Below are 19,870 nucleotides of genomic sequence, written 5' to 3'. Positions count from 1 at the left end.
TGTGTGCACATGCGTGCTCACTTGCCCTATTGACCTTCCCATTAGCTACACGTAGGCCTAAACACTGACCGGTGGTGACTCAGTCTCCTCCTGATAGTTCCCTGCCTCTTCCAGAATCCTAGGGAATCGAGTGGCAGAGCTGGAGAAGAAACTAAGAACTCTGGAGGTTTCCGGTTTGTGGAGTCTCCCAGGTAAGCGGAACCTCTGAACCGTGCTGGCTTTCTTCTGCTTTAGGATTTTGTTCCCTTTTAAAAGAACAGTCTCGGACAATTTGCAAGAAGATTCTGCTTGTTTGAGGCCGTTTGGTTTGGAGACTTCTGAGAAACAAGCCACAAATGTTTCAAATTGAGAAGCCATCTGATGACAGGTCCGTGGAAGGGACAAATTCAGAAATAAACAATAAAATTTCAAAATCTCATTAGTGGGGCACTGGAGTTTAGGTAGCCTAACTCCTCAAACTATTGTGTGTGTGTGTGTGTGCGCACATGCGAGCACACACACACACTAACCCCTGTGACAGCCCGTGAGTTGTTTCGTTTCTTATCAATAGTCATCAAGATTTGTTCCATGTAACCTTCCCTCCTAAAAGAAATGGGAGACTACACAAAGATTTGTTCAGTGTAATCACCGGTCCTAAAAAACAAATCTCAGATCTTACAGAGATTTGTGCAATTTAATCATCAGCCCTAAAATGGAACGTAAAACCACACAAAGATTTGTTCGGTTTAATCACCAGTACTAAAAATGAAGCGCCAACCATTTCTCCAACCCAGATGTACTTCATGGCCACCTTCCCCTGCCGCTCCCCCTCCCGACCGTTTTATGTAGCTTGAAAACAAAAATTTCCCGAGGAGATTTTTCTCCCCGCGTTTGTCCAACGTGTGAGAAGCCGTGGTGATTCTCTCTAATGAGCTATACTTATCCCGTTTATGCCGGTAAAACAGCCCTCTCAGGAGACCCCGTCAGTTCTCCGCCTTGTCTTTACGCTGTTTGGAAACTTATATTTATCACTTTCTGCCGCCTCCTGGTTCCCTGGAAGGAACATTGTCCGGGTATTTTTAGTGCCTTACCCTTTCAGCACAGAGCGGTCTCTTCCCTCGGCTCCCGTGGGCTGCATCCCTGTGCTGATGAGAAATGAAAATTGCCACAGGAGAGGAGGTGGACAGCGTCACGTTTTCCTTGGTGGAAATCTGAATAGCTGCCTTCGGTTGCCCGCAAGTGTGCTTCATAAATTGGAATTTTTCGCAGAGATTCCTTGAACTGGATGTCAAAAGACCTCACAGAGCTAATTAGTGGCAAGTGCCGTCCTGGGGATTTGAGTGGTCCTTTTCCACCTCCTGCTTCTGATGATGTTCAAACCTCATCTTCTGGGAAGGCCTTTCTTTCACTGCATTGAATTTCAACACAGACAGACAAATTCGTCATTTACTTGTGCAGTCAAATTGCTGTTTTTGTGCATGTACCGAAGCTTTGGGTTTTTTTCCCCCCTCTCAGAATGAGTTAGTGAATTTCTCACTGCTTTATTTGGGTGATTTATGTAAAAAGATGGAAGCTGAATGGGTGGATCGATGCTGGGAATTTCCCGTGGCTGGTGTTTGTTTGGTCAGGTGGGACTGCAAATGGCTGTTCTACAATAATGACTGTTTTTTTCCTTCTTTGTGCTGCCGAAGGCCTGAGCTACAATGTTTCAGTTGGATTTGGGAGTATGTTCATTTTGAAATATTTGGGGTTTCTTGTGGCTAAATCGGGGACACAGTCTACCATCCATGTATGTGAATAGCAGAAATTTGCTGTCTACCTTTCTGAGAACTTTCTAGGTAGAATAACTTATTGAAATAAAGAACCCAATTCATGCAAAGTAAGCACTTGTGTACAGATAGCTGGAAGGACCAGCCTCAGTAGGTTTCATGCTGTAGGCATGGGGGCTCTAGTCTCTGGCCACCACACAGATACAGTGGGGGCACACAGCAGGGAGTGGCACTTTTCCTTTTGGGTATAGTTTTGTTATTGCAACAGCCTTGCTTTGGGGCATGAGGGAAGGGTGTGTGGATGGAACCTTGTCTTGGGGTGGGTGCGGTCCTGGAGAGAAAGAGCAGGGGGTGGGGTGACTCCCTGTGTGTATCACAACCCTTCTACCCCTGCTTCTGTGTCTTCATCTTAAGCTCTCCTCCTACTTCTGTGTCTCCACCTTAAGCTCTTCTCCTCCTGCTTCTGTGTGTCTCCATTTAACCTACTGCTGGCTAAGCAAGAAGCAGTGTGTTCTCTCCCCATCACACCTCCTCTGCCTCCTCCACTTCTTCTTTCTCGTCATCTCCCCAAGCAGCAGCTAAATCCCAGTGGAAGGTGCTGAGTCCCATTGGTTTCAGGGAATTGTCTTGTTTACCAGCATCTGGAAGGGAATGAGCAAAGTCTTCTCCACTTATATCAGTTCATCCTTGGGCTGGTACCTACTTTGAGCTTCAGCTTTGTGAGTACAGCACTGATCATGTCAGGCAACCTGCCCCGCCCCCATGAACCTGTAGTCTGCCTAAGGAAGTAAGGTGAATCTCCATCAAGTGGTGGCGAGGAGATCGAAGCATTAAGGGCTTAGTGCTGAATGAGTTGTAGTAGGGAGCTGCGGGCCTCTTCCCACAGCCCGGCTCATGGTTGCCTGGCTAGCTTATGCCCCAAAATAAAGACACACAAACTCTATTCTTTTAAACACTGCTTGGCCCATTTCTGTTCATGTATGTAGCACCCCAAGGTGCGCTTACCGGGAAGATTCTAGCCTACGTCCATCCTGGGTCGGAGCTTTATCACATCTGCCGGGGAGAGGGGAGCATGGCGTCTGCTCCAGAGAGCAGAGCTGTCGAGTCTGAGCTCACTTCCTCTTCCTCCCAGCATTCTATTCTGTTTACTCCACCTATCTAAATTCTGCCCTATCAGATGGGCCAAGGCAGTTTCTTTATTAGCCAATGACCTTCCTCCATCAATGAGTGGCTGAGAGAGAAGCACTAGGGAGATGATGGGTTGAGTCTGATGCCCTCTGTGAAGAACAGTCAAGAGCAAGAAGATTCAGGATGACAAATACTTGGTGTGTATTATAGACCCCATTCTCACACTAGTGACAGGCATGACAAATCTATCACAGCGTTTTTCCTTGCTGATGTGGCAGCCATCTTCCATATTGGTCAACTTCCAGTCAGAGCTGACATATGGAAGAACATTTTCCCCTTTCCTGAGTGGGTCCGATACACTCATTTTAGAACAAGAAACGGAGGGGTTAATGACACACAGGTCATAGAAGATGGCATTAGATTTGCTTGTTTCGAGTTTCACCAGCCATCTTTTATGAGTCTGGATGGCCACAGTTCTGAGCCAAGATACACAGGCAAATGACATCAAGTGGATACTGGTTTCTGGACCAGAGAGGAGGAATTCAGAAGGCAGGAAAAAACCTCTTCGGAGACTCTAGTGGGCTGTGGAAAAGAATTTATGAGGCAGAAGACTTTGTGAGTCTTTTCTTTTCCCCTCTTCACTCTCCTGACCAATACTATCTAGTTTTATTTTGTTTTGTTTTATGAGATAGTCTCGTGGAGTCAAGTTTGGCCTTGAACTTGCTGAGGTAGCTGTGGATGGCCCTGAACTCCAGATCCCCTTTCCTCTACTTTCTAAATGTTAGCATCGCAGGCATTCACTATCACACTATCTCCATTAATGCTGTGGATTGAATCCAGGGGCAAATACATGCTAGACAAGCTTGCTACCAATAAGATATATCCCCCAGCCCCATTGTAGGGATTTTGACGGTAGTTTGTAGACTTGGAGCCAATTTGTGATCTTGCTAAAGAGTAAATGTATTTGACAAATGTCAGGCTATAGAGAGAAGTCATCTAGATAGATGAGACTATTCCAAACTGTTTATCCTGTCCCTTGATAGTGATAAAGCTAGTGGACTACTTCAAGGAAGCCAGATGGTAGGTGTTACAGGCCGTGGTTCCTAGCCGGGACTGATCCCTTTACTCCCGTCTGCTGATATCCTTCCCTAGGTCTTCTCAGATCTATATAGGCTGCTCTGAGGACTGCTGACCTGGATGTGTCCACATTATACAGAGAAATGCCGTGTGCTGGAAGCTGGTGCTTGGATAAAGTGCTTGCTGCACAAGCAAGAGGACCCGAGTTAGAGTCCCCAGAACCCACATAAAGCCAGGCATTTTAGCACACATCTGTAATCCCAGTGCTCTGACAGTCAGATGAGGTGGGGAAACTAGGGAGCCAGACAGCCTGGCGCACACAGCAAATGCCAAAATGACCCAGTCTCAAATGAGGTGGAAGGCAGGGACAACATCCAAGACTGCCTTCTGATTCCCATGTAAGAGCTATGACACATAGGCCCCTCTCTCCCTCCCTCCACCTCTATCTCTCCCTCTCTCATATACACACAGACAGGCAGACAGACAGACAGGCAGACACACACACATACATACACACACACACAGGGTGTGAAGAACACAGACACAATCCACAGAAATGCCAAAAGCCAAAAAGCAATCTGGTTAGATGCTATAATCTGGCTTTTTGAGCTTTTAATCTTCATACTGTCTCCATTCCAGGCATCAGGCTGAGGAAGGGAAAAAAATCTGGGGGTTGAAAGTATTTGGCTCATTTTTAGAGGCAGGAACGAGAACTTTGGTGCCATATGGACTCAGCAGAGCCTGCAGCCACTGGGTGCCAGCAGAGTGACAAGCCTGTGTGGCCTTCTGCACTGGTGGTCCTTTGACCTGGCATGCGGGATTTCCTCCCAGACACACCCTCTCCTCTAAGTATAAGCCAGATGAAAGCTTAGGCTACCCGACTGCCCATTAGAGCTCAGTTTAGTGCCCACAGCTGCCTGCAGACCTTTGGAGGGCAGCCGAACCAGGAGCCTCAGAAGAAAGGCTTTGAATTTCCCAAGCATGGCAAGAGGGACCAGACCTTGGCGTGTTGCTAACATGGGGGCACCATCTCCAGGCAAGAGTGTGCAGCGGTGTGTCTTCTTTCCACCCTACTGTGACTGGCGTAGGTGAAGGCTGACTTGTTCACCTTCTCTACATTCCCTTCACTCAGATTTTTGCAGAAGCTTCTTTTTTTTTTTTTTTTTTTTTTTTTAGAAGCCACTTTAATAATGATATCCTAGGGTTTCGGGGGGGGGGGCAAGGGGACATTCCACCCTAAAGAATTCCCGTGAGAGGAACCCCCAGGCTGCCTTGATCGCTGCTGATTCCCACTCACCAGGGCACAGGGTTAGAAACTGTTTTATATAGAGGGGAGGGAGCCCCCCAAGAAGGCTAGGAGGGTGACAGTCTACCTGCTGGAGACAAATGGCCATGAAATGCAGTACTGCCCTTGACCTGGAGATGTACTATGTGGAGATAAGGGAAAGGAGTATACTGTGAAGCTCCTGTCGCCTGTGACGGTTCCTAAAGCCAGTAACCTAGGATCCACGAAGGCATTTCCAGATTGCGCTCTAGAAGAGGGCCAGCTTAGAGCTTAACTAAGGGCTTCCAACGTCACCCTGAACCATTAATCCACAGTGCTCTTTGGAAAACCTTTCCAGATGGTAACACTGAAGTTTCTAGATTTATTCTACCAGAGACAGCAGAAGTGCCTGGCAGAGCCTCAGGGTCAGCTCCAAGCAGTTTTTCAGCTCACCTGACACTCAGGAGACGGAGAACACAAAGGCTATGGAACCAATCACTTGCCATTTGCCCAAGACGGCAGCAAGCACCAAGCATGCCAAACACCAGGATCTATGAGACACTTCAGTTGGTAACACAGTCCTTATCAGGCATTTAGTAAGCGCCTACTGTGTGGAGAACTCTCTCACGCAAGTTAATCAAGTTAGTAAGACAGCGTTCTAAAGCAGAGGGACCAAGAAACACACTGGTGAAATGTGCTTACCTTCATCTGGTTCTCCAAAGGAGGTGTAGACATCTGTCTTTACCCAAGTGGCCTTCCGGGCTCTGATGAATAGGAGACCAAGTAAAATCATGGAGCGTCAGTGAAAATCTTCTCTAGGCCAGACTGGAGCCCCAGCTAGACTCGTAAGCTGGAGCTTTTGTTTGGGGCCCAATGGTTTCCACCCAGAGAACCCTTAAGCCTTGCAAGCCAAGACTCGGTGTTATAGCAGGCCTACGTCTCTCGTGACCTCAGAGTGGCAACACTGCTCGTTCATGCATCTGGTGCCAGCGTGTCTGTCTGTTGTGCTCATGTCTAAAGCTGTTCTCCCTGCTACTCATCCCGTGGCCTTCTCTGCCTTCTGCTGTGGGAATGTGGTGCTTTCCCACATCCACTCCTACCCTCTCTATCCTCTATAGAGAACTCACGCTACCAGGCGGTAAGCTGAATGTAGGTCCCAGGTGGGAATACAGCTAGGATAACTGGAGGACTTGATGCCACCCGCCTTGTGACAGTTAAATAGTTTCCATGACCAGATGCGCTTGGGACAGATGTCAGGTGTGTGGGAGCCGGTGCCGATGATCTCTAAACACCTGGCGCCTCTTCCTGACCATTCCATTTTTTCTTCACAGTCATCCATGTTGAGGATTAGAGAGTGAAAGTGACCTCCTTGCTGTCCCCCAGTGAGCAGGCGATTCTGTCCAGAGCACAGCTAATACAGTGCCCCCCCCCAAGCTCCCTGCTGCTGCCACTACTGGTGTCCTGCCCACCTGCTCATTTCTGCACAGCCACATAAACTTCTTTACTGGTAACACTGTGGGCAGCTGTTCCCGAGCAGCTCCTCGGGAATGAGTCAAGGTCTTCCATCACGGATGGAGGAGCTGTGCTCTATCCACATGCTAGAGAAGGACCTGCTGACTACGTTACTTGTACTGCCCCCAGCTGAAGGAGTTTCCTAACCCAGTAGCTAGCTCATTGTGTGGGGGTATCTTAGTTTCATTTCTGATGCTACGTTAAAAACACCCTGATGAGGGGGCTGGAGAGATGGCTCAGAGGTTAAGAGCACTGACTGTTCTTCCAAAGGTCCTGAGTTCAATTCCCAGCAGCCATATGGTGGCTCACAACCATCTGTAATGGGGTCTGGTGCCCTCCTCTCGCCTGCAGACATACATGGAAGGAATGTTGTATACATAATAAATAAATATTTTTTTAAAAAAACACCCTGACGAAAGCAAGAAAGGGTACACTCAGCTTACAACTCCAGATTGCGGGGAAGCCAATTTGGCAAGAACCGGAAGCATCTAACCACACCCCAGTTAAGGTCAGAGAGACTGTGTAGACGCTTATGCTCAGCTTGCTTTCCTTTCTACAGCCCGAAAGGCCCTGACTAGGGAATGAATGCCACCCACCGTGGGCTGGTTATCTCACCTCAGTCAGTGTAGTCAAAACACCTCAGAGGCCAACCTGATCAAGGCAGCCCCTCATTGAGACTCTTCCCCAGTGATTCTACAGTACTCTTACAAGTGTAAATGTTACCCAGCTAAACCAGTGGCTGACAAATCAACTTTCCCATCTCCCTCATAGGGGGCAAGGACACCATACTGTTCACTGACCCGGCTCTTCCCGCCGTACAGAGGTCAAGGTCCCCACTGTTGAAGTTTGTGGAACAGCCCACTGAGAACAAGGAGAGCACCGGGGATGGTAAGTGCCTCTCAGGTCTGCTCTCTCTTCCTGGTCTGTACCCTCTACATAGCGTGTGTCAGTCCAGTAGTAAGTACCTCGTACTGCAGTTACTGTGGGACTCCGTGAAGACATCCTCACCCCATACCTAAACACACACATACTCACTCACACACACTCTCACACTCATTCTCTCTCTCTCTCTCTCTCTCTCTCTCTCTCTCTCTCACACACACACACACACACACACACACATCTGTAGCTACAATCTCCTAGTTCTCACTCGGAGCCTACACTTGCCTAGCAGTCTGTGGGCTTCTTGCTATGGCACCACCAACTCTTCCTGCTTCCCCTTGCGTGTGTGTGTGTGTGTGGTTACTCATCAACTCCTGTCAGTATCTGTTCCCCATCCACATGTGACCTGTAGCAAACGTCTTTCTGCAGGGTTCTCCCACTTGTGGCTCGGCTCAGTCTGGGCCCTCACTGTGTCCTTGGAGGCTCCTCTCCAGAACTGCCCATCTTCCAACCCATCCCTGCTCAGTTCCCATCCTCATCCATCCGCTGTCGGATCAACCCATGGTGATACCTTCCCATTCCGTTTTCACCCTGCTCAGTTTCCAACTTACCCTTAGCTGTCTTGACTTTAGTGCCTTAGCTCCACAGTGTGATCTAGCCCACCCTCCTCCCCTGATGGTTGGATGACCCTTTAGCAAGACGGAATGACTAGCTCTCTCATCAGCTCGCGCTGTGAAACCAGCCAGCTCACAACTTAGAGCATTAGTGGGATGATGTAAGACTCATGGGGGCAGACAGGTGGTTCTGCCCACCAGAGCTGGGTCAGCAAGGTTCACCCAGCATCTTCTATCTCCTCAGGTTGCTCACCACAGGGTCAGAGCAGTAATAACAGAAGACATTTCTATGTTTTCAAAAGAAACATTTTCAGGTACCTATAGAAGAATCCCTAGATACAGCCCCTTACCTGGTTCATCCACATTGACCAGAAAGCAAAACTGGGTCATTGCAGCCTCCAGCTTGCACTGCTTGTAATACTGGCCTCCAGTGCATGGGGGCCTTGTATTGTGGCTAGTGGTCATGGCTTGCTGGCAGCCAGAACCTCTGACTGTTTTGGGTGGCCCCGGCCTGCCTGCTGCGCTGAAAGGAGCTCTCGCTGTCTTGATCTTCACAAGGGCAGCATGAGTGAGGGACTGATTCGAAATGATAGCTTCCAGAGTCCCTTCATCAGTGCGCATTGTTCCTGCCTGTCCTGAGCCAGCTCTGGGTGGGAACAAGGACACGTTCTCTGAGAGGCTGTCAGTGTCCCAATGGCCTCGTCGCTGCTGTGGCCTGATTAATTCCATCTGAAGGCTGCCACATGCAGGAGGACAACAAAGCCCAGCCAGCCAGCCAACAAAATAGATGACAAATGTCCCCTTTGGGCCCATGAGCGGGGGACACATTTTTAGGGGACTAACAATCTTTTCTACACTATTTCTTCTTCATCTTTTAAAGAAAAAGAAACAATATTTTTTCTTCCCACTCTGTCCTGAAGCGTTTGCCTCATCCTTATTGATGTGTGCATTGTGACTAATAAGTACTAATGATATTAATTCTGTTTGTGAAGCAGCCCAGAATAATGACTATTATTTGCAATAATATTTTCCAACTTTGCCTAATTCATAAGTCTTTTATGGAAATGTCAGTGCTGTGAGTCTGTAATTAAAGTAAAAGTAAAGCTTCTCATGGCTGGCTTAAGAGTTAACGCCCCGAGTCTTAGCATTCAAAGGGATTTGGTTCCCATAGCAAAGAATCAGAGGTCCTAATGAAGGCTGGACAGCTGTCACATGTTTCAGAAGTTTTCTGTGTATTGGTGATTGACTTTAGCGTGCTGTTTGGATGCCTTCTAGATAGACACAAGGGAAAGGGGGTATTGGTAAACCCTGCCGTACCCACAATTTCCAGAACTCATACTCATACTGTTCTGGTACTGTCCAGCAAAGTAAGCCAGATCACACAACAGAACCACAGCTAGTGTCCCTCATCCTTTTCAGGGGTCCACCATCTCCTTCTGGTATCCATCACTCTCTTTGGGTGTACATTATTCCCTTCCTCTGGCTACACTAAGCCTGTGGTGATAACAGCAGGGCTATATTCCTCATACCCTGAGCAAAAGTTTAAAATAAAAATGTTTCCCTGGTAACCTCAAAGGCTTTTCATTAAAGAAGGAGGGGGTAGAGAAGGAGGAGAAGGAAGAAGAGGAGGAGAAGCCGTTGTTGGGGGGGAGGGGGGTAGAGATAGATGGTGACAAGATTCACACATCTAGACAGGATTGGAATATCATATAAAGAAATAGTACAAGGCGAAGCACCAGCAACCAAAAGGCCCTGGCATAATTTAGACCAACTTCCCTTAGATGTAAATGAGGGTGGCAAAGGTCTCAGCTGACCCACAGTAAAAACACACCGCCAGTGGTTTAGGGGCGAGGCTGTTCTGAGGAAGGTTAATTAATTTTTCGGGGGCACCAGAATATACTATTAACTGTCTCAGGAGAAGTAATTTCATGAGAGTCATTTCCAGAAGGAGTTTATTCACCTCACACTGGTGAAAAATGTGGCTGGAGGAAAGAAACACCATAATTCGCTCCTTTTGAGTAACTCTCCCCCACTCTGCTGAAAGCGGGATCCGTTTTGACTCAGTGTTTCTCGTGCCCCTCTACGCGACTGGAAGGGTTTTCATTTGCTAGTTTGAAATTGATGTATTTGCTTCCCTGAGCTTCCTTGGATGTAGCTAAATATTTGTCGGAGTTAGGCATCTCTGTCTCTTTTGAGAAAGAACCTCTTTGAGAAGTTTTAGGGTAGTTACCTGAATCTACCCTAAAATGAATACTATAAATTCAAGTTGCTTTCATAAAGTGATGCATGGGGTTTAGGATGTATGCTAATAGATTCCCTTTTTCATGAATGCATGTATAAGTCCATATATTCAAGCACTTAGTAAGATATTTATTGAGTCTCTGCCGTAGAACATTGGCGAAGTTAAAAAATTAATCAGGCAAGACTTTGTACTTAAGGTAGTTAGTTATAAGTAACAACTTGAGGTGGGAAAAAAAAAAGCCTCGAAGTTTTAGGAGGTCCAGACCACCTCATGGGAAACCTGTCGCTGGGAATAGGGCTTGTGGCCAGATTTAATCTTCATGGAGGAGGTGGGGGCTGAGCTGTCCCCCAAAGGCTCCCTTTGGAATGGAGAAGGGAATGAGAGCTTCAGGGAGAAGGGGGATGAGCAAAGACCCCGGGGAAGTCTACAAATAGATTCTGTTAACCTTACAGCTTTTTCAAAGTTTATCAAACCTTTAAATGCATACTAGTTAACTAAATGCACCCCCAAATGACTATTTATTTAATTAAATAGATGATACATTCAAAACCCCTATCCCTTCCCACTCATATTCACCAGTACGTTTCGTGCATTGTGTTAAAATGGATCATAGATGGAATAAATTATCGCATGTTGTGGAAATTCTGAGCTGCATGTTTAACTCAGCCTTTTCAGATTATACCCACTTTTCAGGTTATAGTTCACCTTACATATCCAACTGCATAAGTCTGTACTTTAAGATACATAACATGTCTAACTTACATAAGGAATCCTCTCTAATTTGTGTTTTATCCTCTTACACAGTTAACACACCTGTCACCTGTCTGAAATCCAGGGCTGGGTGCCCTTGTTTCCTGGGTCACTTACCTGTTTGCAAGGGACCCCTCTCCCTGAACCTAGAGGATACAGACCAGAGAGGCGAGTGCAGAGGCTTTAGCAGCCAAGCCATGACTGATGCCGTGGAAGAATGAGAGTGAGAGCTGCCACATGCATTTCTTTGAGTCTCGGACAAATGGGTTTGCAGAACAGAGCTAAGCAGTTGGCTGCATTGTGTAGTGAGTATAGTTTTGAAGGCTGGGAAGGTCAAGGTGTCAGTCTACTCTGTGTCTGGTGAGGGCTCTCTTCCCTCTTGGCTGTGTGCTCACACTGTGGAGAAAGAGAAGGCTCAGATCTTCTCTTCCTATGAGGGTACTGAATCCATGGTAAGTGACCCATATCCATGACTCACCTAAACCTCTCCCAAAGTCTCACCTCCCAATGCCCCCTTCTGAACTGGGGGTGTGGAAGGGGGCTTCAACCCATGAATCTGGAGAGACACATCTGCCATGCTGGAGGACAAAGCTGGGATTGTACATTTCACAAATGGTGGAAAAGATGAGGAAGGACACTCTTGTGGCTTTGAAGTCTAAAGTCATGTGACACAAAGCAGTACTGAGATAGCTAATGGGAGAAGACTTGTGTGTATGTGTAGGGGGGTGAGCCATTTCTAGAATGTAACAGCAGATTCTCCAGGGAGGTGGTAGGGGTGGGGTGGGAGTAGTTCCAACTGGACACTTGACTCATGAGTCTACATCTCCTACGCAAAGGATGATGTGCAGCCTAAGGGATGTCATTGTGGGTGGGAGTTTGATTACCAGTAACTGAATGGGATGAAGGACAAGGAAACAGGACAGATACACAGGAAGGTATCCTCAGAGAGCCAGGAGTAGACAGCAGGTCAGCAAAGGAAACGAGGAGGGTCTATGTATGGAGAGGGCTGAACGATGTTCTGGGGGTTCCCAATGGACCCACTCACTCAGCCTTATCTCCCGTGGTGAAAGCACTTTGCAGATGGGGTGCATTTCTGGGAGTGAGGTGAGAAGATGACCCTGGCTGGACAGCTAAATGGATCATTTTACATGATAGAGGCAAGAGAGAAACATGGCCCACATCGACAGGCCGGGTGGTGTGGCTGTGGAGACAGGCACTAGAAGAATTCTGTCACCAACCAAGAAGCCACCAAAATCTGGGGAAAGTGGGAAATGGGTTGTGCCCTAGAGTCACCCAGGGACTGTGCTCCTGCTCTGCCCAGGGAGACCGACCGAGGTGTTAAAGAATCAGTGGGTGTGTTTTAAAGTCACTAAAGGGGTGGTCATTTATTACAAGTCACAAAACAAGACAGTCATCTGTGCACCCAGAAGTGGACTGGAAATGGAAGGAAAAAAAACCTGCTATTCCAGAAACCACCAGCAGATCTAGCTAGGGAGGAGGCTGTGGCTGGTGGAGACAGAGGGAGACTGGATGGAGAAGGTAGGATCTGAGCGCTACAGACCTCACAAGGGAGGGGCTGGAGACAGACCCAGGACATTAATCAACACTGGGACAGGGAAGTGGTGGAACAATGATGAAGCGGGGGCCTTAGCTAGCCTCCTCAAGGGGCTTGTTTTCTTTTCCTTCCTGGTCTCAGGTGAGCTTGTGGTTTCGACCACAACATGCTGTCTGGCACAAAGCAACAGACAGCTTATTATGGGCTAGTGCTCCTAAACCTGTGAGTCAAAATCGAAGGGCTAGGGATGTGGCTCAGTAGTAGAGAGAGTGCCTAGCTTGTGCAGGGCCCTAGGTTCAACCCCCACTAACACCCTCACCCCGACACATGCAATGCCTCTTTCTTTATGTAAGTCGATTATCTTGGTGTTTGTTACAGTAGTGGCAGGCCTCTCCAGTTCTCCCCACATGTGTCATATTTCTACTCAAAAGTAAAAGTTAAATTCTGTTTTTAAAATATTCTTGGATGTTCAGAAGATGTCCAACACTGTTGACAAGTCAGTGGAGGCTCCCTATATCATGGACAAAAGTTTGACAAGAAGATAAACCATGCCGTGTGTGTGGAGCAGTTCCTAGAGGAAAGGGGCACCCAGTAAGTCCCAGCCAGTCAGCACTCTAGAACTGGAGGAAGTGGAATGGTTTCTGCGAAGATCTAAGGAGTCTTGTGCTAGGTGGGGCTTCCTAGAGGAGCAGAACCAAGATAAAGTTCATATATTAATGATAAAGGGATTTTTGGATAGGTTTTACTATAGACTATAAGGACTGGTAGGCCAACAGCAGACAGGCAGAGGACCAGGTTCTCGGTGTAGAAAGCAGAATGCCTCGGTAGTCCCAGCCTGGAGCTGAAATGCTTGGAAGATTCCAGAGAGCTGCTGGTATTGATTCTATGCTGGAAAGCCTGGTCTCAGCTCATGTAAGGTGCATCCCCACCATGCTGCCTTCCTCGGATTCTGTTTATTATCCGGGCTGCCAGCTGGAAGGTGCCTCCTCCATTCCAATCAGGTCTTTCCAGTCACTATCCCACACATCAATCCTCCCTGAAAAGGGCCCCCAAACTCACGGGTATATCTCCGAAGTCCTAAACATCTCTTCAGATACATAAGTTGGCAATAAGCCTATCACAGGTATGTTACATGACTGGAAAGATACACGTGTGTGAGCCAGCCTTGGAAACTGAGTCAGCAGGTCATTAGGAGCTGACCAGTGTCAGAACTAACCCGGAAGCAGCAAGGCTCCCTCAAAAGGTGTAACATGGGAAAATGGAAGGACCATGTGTTCTGCCTTCTGCCAATCTTCCACAGTCTAGCTCCACCCACCAGCTGTCAGCCCAAGAGTATTCCTGTACTTGTCTAACGGCGGGCCTGACTGTACCTAATGTGTGTTGCTCCACTATGCTCCAGTCAGGAGTCCTCGGAAGCATCCCTGGGGCCTTCGTTCTTGCACCAAGGCCTATGCTCATGCTAGATTCACCCAGCTTTGCATCCTCCCTCTCCTTTATCACGGTTGTTCCTGAGGTCCCAGGACACACTGGCTTATGGGAAACTCACAGCATTGTACCAAATGCGCATGTCTTGGTACTAAGAGCGGTTTGCTCCTTCCTGGTCACGTGATGCCGCCTCATTTATTAGGCCAGGGAGGGACATTAGCGTCCTCCCTTTCTCTCGTCTGAGAAACTGAGGCCAGACAAGTTGTGACCATACAGCAAGTGAGGAGGGAAATGGGGACAAGGTGACAGTACCTAGTGTTCATCCCTTGTCTTCTGCCTCCTGTTTGTGGCACCTCTAGAGTTTCTGATGGATTGGGGTGTTAAAGGCCGAGAGTCTGGTGCTGAGGGAGGGAGCTAGATGCCGTTTGCACATAGTCTTTATCTAAAGCTGGGGAAACATGGTGTCTTCCCCTCATACCATGAGGTGCTGTGGAGAAGAAGGGTAGGGATGGCACTAAATCTCCCCAAGTTATCCTCAGAAGGCAGCTGGAATCTCTGTCACTAACAGGCTCAGGTATTTCCTCAGCTTTTCAAGGACAGACTTAGTCTTCTATGGGAATAGGAGGTCCTTTGGCAATAAGGCAGAGGTTTAAGGAAGGTGCTTGTTTGGCTTCTGAACATGAGTCCTTTATTCACCTGGGCTCCAGTGACCTGCCTGGAGGAGGAAAGAGGAAAGAACTATCGGTTCTTCAAGGTCACGGGCAGGTAGCTCGGCAGGAGTTAACAAGAGCGGAAGATGAGGCCAAGCTGCTGCCAGAGAGTTAATGCTGTCCCTTGTCTGTTTTCAGGGGAGACTCGGAAGCAGGAGCGTGATGAAGGCTGCGCAGCTGCTGAGGCGTTGACAGTGCCCGAGGATGCCGGGAAGCCGGCTGTCAGCTCCCCAACACAGCCGAGCAACAAGAACCAATACTCCTGTATTCCGCATCCTCCGTTACCCCAGCCACCTTCAGAGGACGTAACCATGGTGGGAAAGGGGATAACTCAACTGACTGATGGCCAAGAGGCTGCAGACCTGGAGGAGGTCACAAGGGAGGCTCTCACAGAAGAGCAGAGGTGTGACCTGGGCCCATCTTCTCCTAGTCTGGCCTCCCAGGGAAAGTGTACCACAGCTCTCCAGGACCACCTGCCTTCCATGCAGCCAGAGACCAAAGCAGCCAGTGTGGAAGGTGACAGAGGGGTCTCGGAGAACAGAGACACAGGAAGCACTGTGCAAACATGAGGGGAAGAGAGACCGATGGGGTGACATAGTGAAGACACCAGGGACAGCGAGGGACGCTTGAAGCCTCAGAACAGGCATCCAACCACTTTCTGCTAAAACACCTTCCTGTCTGCAAATGAGAAAATGCTGTGATTCTGCTACAAGCTGGGAGCGCCCAATGGTGCCAGCTCTGTCTGATTTATTAAATGCTGGTCTGTGAGCTTCTCGGTGTCACCTCTGTCTGCCGAAGACGTGACGCTGTGAACATGGCCGGGCACAGGAATCGTAGTTGCCATATGGCTGCATTTCTACATCCCTCTCCCTGTCAGCATTTGTTTTTTTAGAGAGAAGATGTTTTTCTATTAGCATTTAATGTTGTCCATCAAAATGATGGGACAAGCTGGGAAAGGAAGGGTTTTTTGGGTTGTTTTTCCCCCCTGGGTCTCAGTCTTGGGACTAACTGGGTAGCTAGAAATAAAGATGTAATTGAATGAAGTGTGTTCATGGGGCCATGGCTGCACCTTGTCATGTAGCAATCTCTAGGGATCCCCCAGAAATGGGTGTTCTTCGCACCCAGTGTTTTATGGTGGTAGGTGGGAGGGACCAGAGCAGGCTGGGAAAGTTGGGCTGCAGGTTGGAGTGACTATTTGCTGAGCGCAGAGCTGAGTGTTCTACCTAAGGTCTGAAGCTTTCCCTGGCTTGGAGGGATGGATAACAAGACACTACCAGGGGCAGGGGACTTCCTGGTGGTATTCTGATTATTGCTGTTGTTGTTATTTAGATGGTATTAGAAGCACTAGCTGTTTTTATCCAGCACAGCCTGCATAGGATGATGTGGATCTTCAGGGTCTGGGGAAAGCTCGCTGCTTAGCATCATCCCGTTTCCCCACTTGAAACTCTGAACCACTTACTCCGTCAGCAGAACATTGCATCTGGGCTTCCAGGGAATCGAGTTTTAAACACAGGACTCTGAAGTTGTGGTCTAGTAAGGAAGGAGGAAAGATGAATTCATTCCTGCCTTGACCACAAAGGAACTGTACACCAAGCGTCAGTCCAAGGGGAGAGGAGGGAGTTGCCCACGCTGCCTGCTGCTTCCTCGTAGGGCGAAGATGAGCTACGGAAATTCACAGAGTCATTGAGTCCCAGACTTCCCTTTGAGCTGAGCTCAGTTTATCTCCCCAGGAATGTGGGATGGCTGAGATCCCCAAACTCAAACTGCCTCAGAGAGCCAGAATGGAATGGACCTTGGAAACTCCAGCTAAAAAGGGAAGTTCAGAGACGGCACATGTTCCCATTTATCCTAAAACCTGTCTATGCTCTGGTACTCCTGGGCGCACCTTCAGACAGGGCCCCAATGTTCTGTTTATCCCTTTGTCCCCTTCCCACGAAGGCCAGTCCCATAGAGGAGGCTGCAAGTTCAACACAGGCCAGTAGTCCCGAAGGGATTTTTTTTTTTTTTCTGGATGGAGGCCTCAGTTGGCCATATGTATTTGGCTACATATGGTCAGTATTGCTGCATAGGACATCAGAGCTGCTAAGGGAAACCCAGCCAGATGTGACTCAGTAAAAGAAAATAAACACTTGAACCTCCCAGAAGCTCTGGCTTGGAAACACATTGAGCAGGTACACATCATTGGGCCATTCATCACTTTCAGGAGAGTGGGGTTTATAGCGAACTCTGGCACCTTCTAGTAGGGCAAGAAGCTGCAGTGAGCCCCAGGGTCTCTGCTTTAGGAAGTCAGGAGGAGAGGGGTCCAAAATGTAAGCTCATTGTACACAGCCAGCCTGGGGCCTGTGTTATTAGATGGAATTAGAGTCAGTAAGTTGATGTTGTTGCATATGTAACCATGACAACACACGTCCCCACTTCTGCTGTGCCCTCCCAACATGACTCTTCTATTCTGTAGACAATAAAGAGAGTTCCAGCCACTAATTATGGTTTCCTTTGGTCTTTTTAAAAGAGTTAATTGTGGCATCCTCTCTCCGACTCCACCATATTGCCTGCGTCCACCATGGTATTCCCAGCAACAGCTCAAACTCAGAGAAGTGTAAACGATAGGGTAAATGAATCCTATTGTGTGGCCAGAACTTCTGAAGTTGAGCATCTCCACTCAAGAATTCTCCAGGGATCTGGGTACCCATCTCCAGTCTTTGCTTGTTTTGAGTCAGTTGCACTCACGGTTGCAACAGCTCCAGACATCACCTCTTATCGCATTGTGTTCAAAGACATGAGGATAGTTCTCCCAGGAATGTATAAACGCGTTTTAAGTAGCAGAGGGGAGGAAAAGGGATTTCTGCCATACTTTGTTCTTCGCAGAGTCTCACATGCCTATGTCTAGACACCTAGCCAGGAAGTATTATTGTGATGGATAAAGGTCCAGCTAGGTGTGCCCTCTGCCTTCTCCCTGATATGAAGATGCTAAAAGAGAAACTGACAAAACAAAATCATGCCTTAGGCAGCAGAGTGAGCAAGTAAGTAGATTTGACCCTGACATAGCTTTTTTGTTCTTCCTTCATAAAGCAAAATATTATGTTGCTGACCGGTCTGCAGCTGGAAAGCAACTGTGGTTAGGAGAAGACCATATCCTCTCCCCTCTTCCCTGGTTGAGGCCGTGTTCCCTCCATAGGTGTGTCTGTCCTGTTAGTTTTCCACCTTAGATCCTTGGCCAGCAGAGTGCGGCGGCGAGCAGTCTAGAGAGGCTGATTTGATAGTCCTTAAAGAGAGCGTGTTTGCACTCTTCATCCTCTGTGCTGTTAACCCTTTGGCGTGGAAATGAATTGGTGCTTGAGAAACCAGCCTTTCTCATGCTCACTTCCTCCCTTCCCAAGCCCTGCCTGTCCCCTTTTGACTGCTCCCCCACTCTTCAGCCTCTTCAGCATCTCTTTGAACCCCTCAAACCAGGAGGTCCCTGCTAGAGACTCCTCCCCAGTGAACCTAAGTCAGCTGGATTAGTTTAGGTTCCTTCTTGGCTTTCTGACACACTCCGTCGTCCATCACAATGCTAGGTTCTAGAGGGGCCCCCGTTGGTGGCATTCCACACAGTGAATTCTTACGACATTCCTGCCCTGAGAAGATCTGTACCAGCTCTACTAGCTGGCATGAAAAGGTCATTTTACTTGCTCATTAATATAATTCTTTCCTGTCTGTCACTTTACAATGTCAACTTGTTTTTGTCCTTCTTGTTTTCCTAACTCCCTCTTCTACCTCACATCCAAGGGCTTTCCTGTATAACCCTGTGAATGCCTGGGTACGGCCCTCCTCTTGGACGGTTTCTGCTGGAGTGTTCTGGAAAATGTGATTGGGAGCATCCTTCCTTCTGCTTCTGAGCATTCCCTCTGAAGGCAGCCGGAAGGCTGTCCAAAGGTCAAAGGGTGGTCACGAAATCACACTTGAATACTGTCCTTTCCCCGAACAGCTGAACTGAGAGAGCCAAGAGGAGTGCGGGAGAGGGTCTAATTAGCGGGAAAAGCAAGGAAAGTAGGCCAGCCAGGACTCGCCAGAGTGTTGCTGCCCCAAAACAAACCACCATGGCACAGCGTGGGCGCAATTTACACCTCTCACTAAATGACAACATTTTCTTTAGGCTGTGGAGGGCAAGTCCACGCTACACTGGACAGCTTTACTTTGGCCAGTCCCTGTGAGTTTGGGATGTGTGGGGAGGGAATCTCAGCCGAGGCCAGGATCGCTCCTTTGGTACAAGGCTTGTCTGTTAAGCAGGAGTTGAGTTTGAGCTCCAGCTCGGAAGTGGGAAAAACCAAACCAAACAAAAACACGAAAACTCCAGGCTGCTGGCACACACTTGTCAACCCAGAGTACTGAGACAAAATCAGACAAATTCAACATGGGTGGGTCCCTGGAGCTCCCTGGGCAGCCCAGTAGTGATTTGGTAAATTCCAGGGCTATGAGAGACCCGGTCTCAAAACAACAAGAATAATGAACTATGCCTGAGGAGTAGCACTACCGATTGTCTTCCTACCGCCACACACATGCACGGACACTCACATGCAGCACTAAAGTACCTTAAGTACATGGTACTGTTTTTTAAAAGCTACTTGCTATTTTTTAGTTTTGTTTAATGAAAGAAGAAACTTCAACTCCTTTGCACAGCGAGCTGGGTTCCTTCATCATCACGGATCATCTATCACTAGATCTTATACCACTATTACCTGAAGTACAGAAGCCTGGGGAGAGGGTTCGCTGCTGGTGTGAGCCGGCTGTACAGTTGAGGACTGGAGTTTGGATCCACAGCATTCGGGTGAAGTTTGGGTGAATGTGGCAGTCTCCTGTTCAAGCCTTTGGGACACAGAGACAGAATCTCAGGAGCCAGCTATCTAGACTAGCCAAAACAGAGAGTTCCACAGTTGGTGTATTTGAGAGTTTGGAACACACGCGCGTGCGTGCGTGCACAGATACA

At 48.2% G+C, this 19,870-nt stretch overlaps 1 protein-coding gene across 2 annotated transcripts in view; it reads left to right on the top strand.

Annotated features, from left to right (window-relative positions):
* Window positions 1-17,374, top strand: part of Ccdc149 (coiled-coil domain containing 149) — a 93,999-nt gene extending 76,625 nt beyond the window's left edge. Inside the window, exons 10-13 of one of the 2 annotated variants that reach the window (XM_057772216.1) lie at window positions 115-191; window positions 1,671-1,703; window positions 7,501-7,617; window positions 15,046-17,374. In XM_057772216.1, coding sequence (XP_057628199.1) covers window positions 115-191; window positions 1,671-1,703; window positions 7,501-7,617; window positions 15,046-15,476 — 658 coding nt within the window. In that variant the 3' untranslated portion in view covers window positions 15,477-17,374. The remainder of the gene's footprint in view (window positions 1-114; window positions 192-1,670; window positions 1,704-7,500; window positions 7,618-15,045) is intronic. The other variant, XM_057772217.1, reaches the window with a different exon arrangement.
* The last annotated feature ends 2,496 nt before the right edge of the window (window positions 17,375-19,870 follow it).

The sequence above is a fragment of the Chionomys nivalis genome, chromosome 6 (genome assembly GCF_950005125.1).
Source record: "Chionomys nivalis chromosome 6, mChiNiv1.1, whole genome shotgun sequence".
Lineage (NCBI taxonomy): Eukaryota > Metazoa > Chordata > Mammalia > Rodentia > Cricetidae > Chionomys > Chionomys nivalis.
Note: the sequence above shows the minus strand (reverse complement) of the source record. Positions and strands in the feature narration are given on the sequence as shown.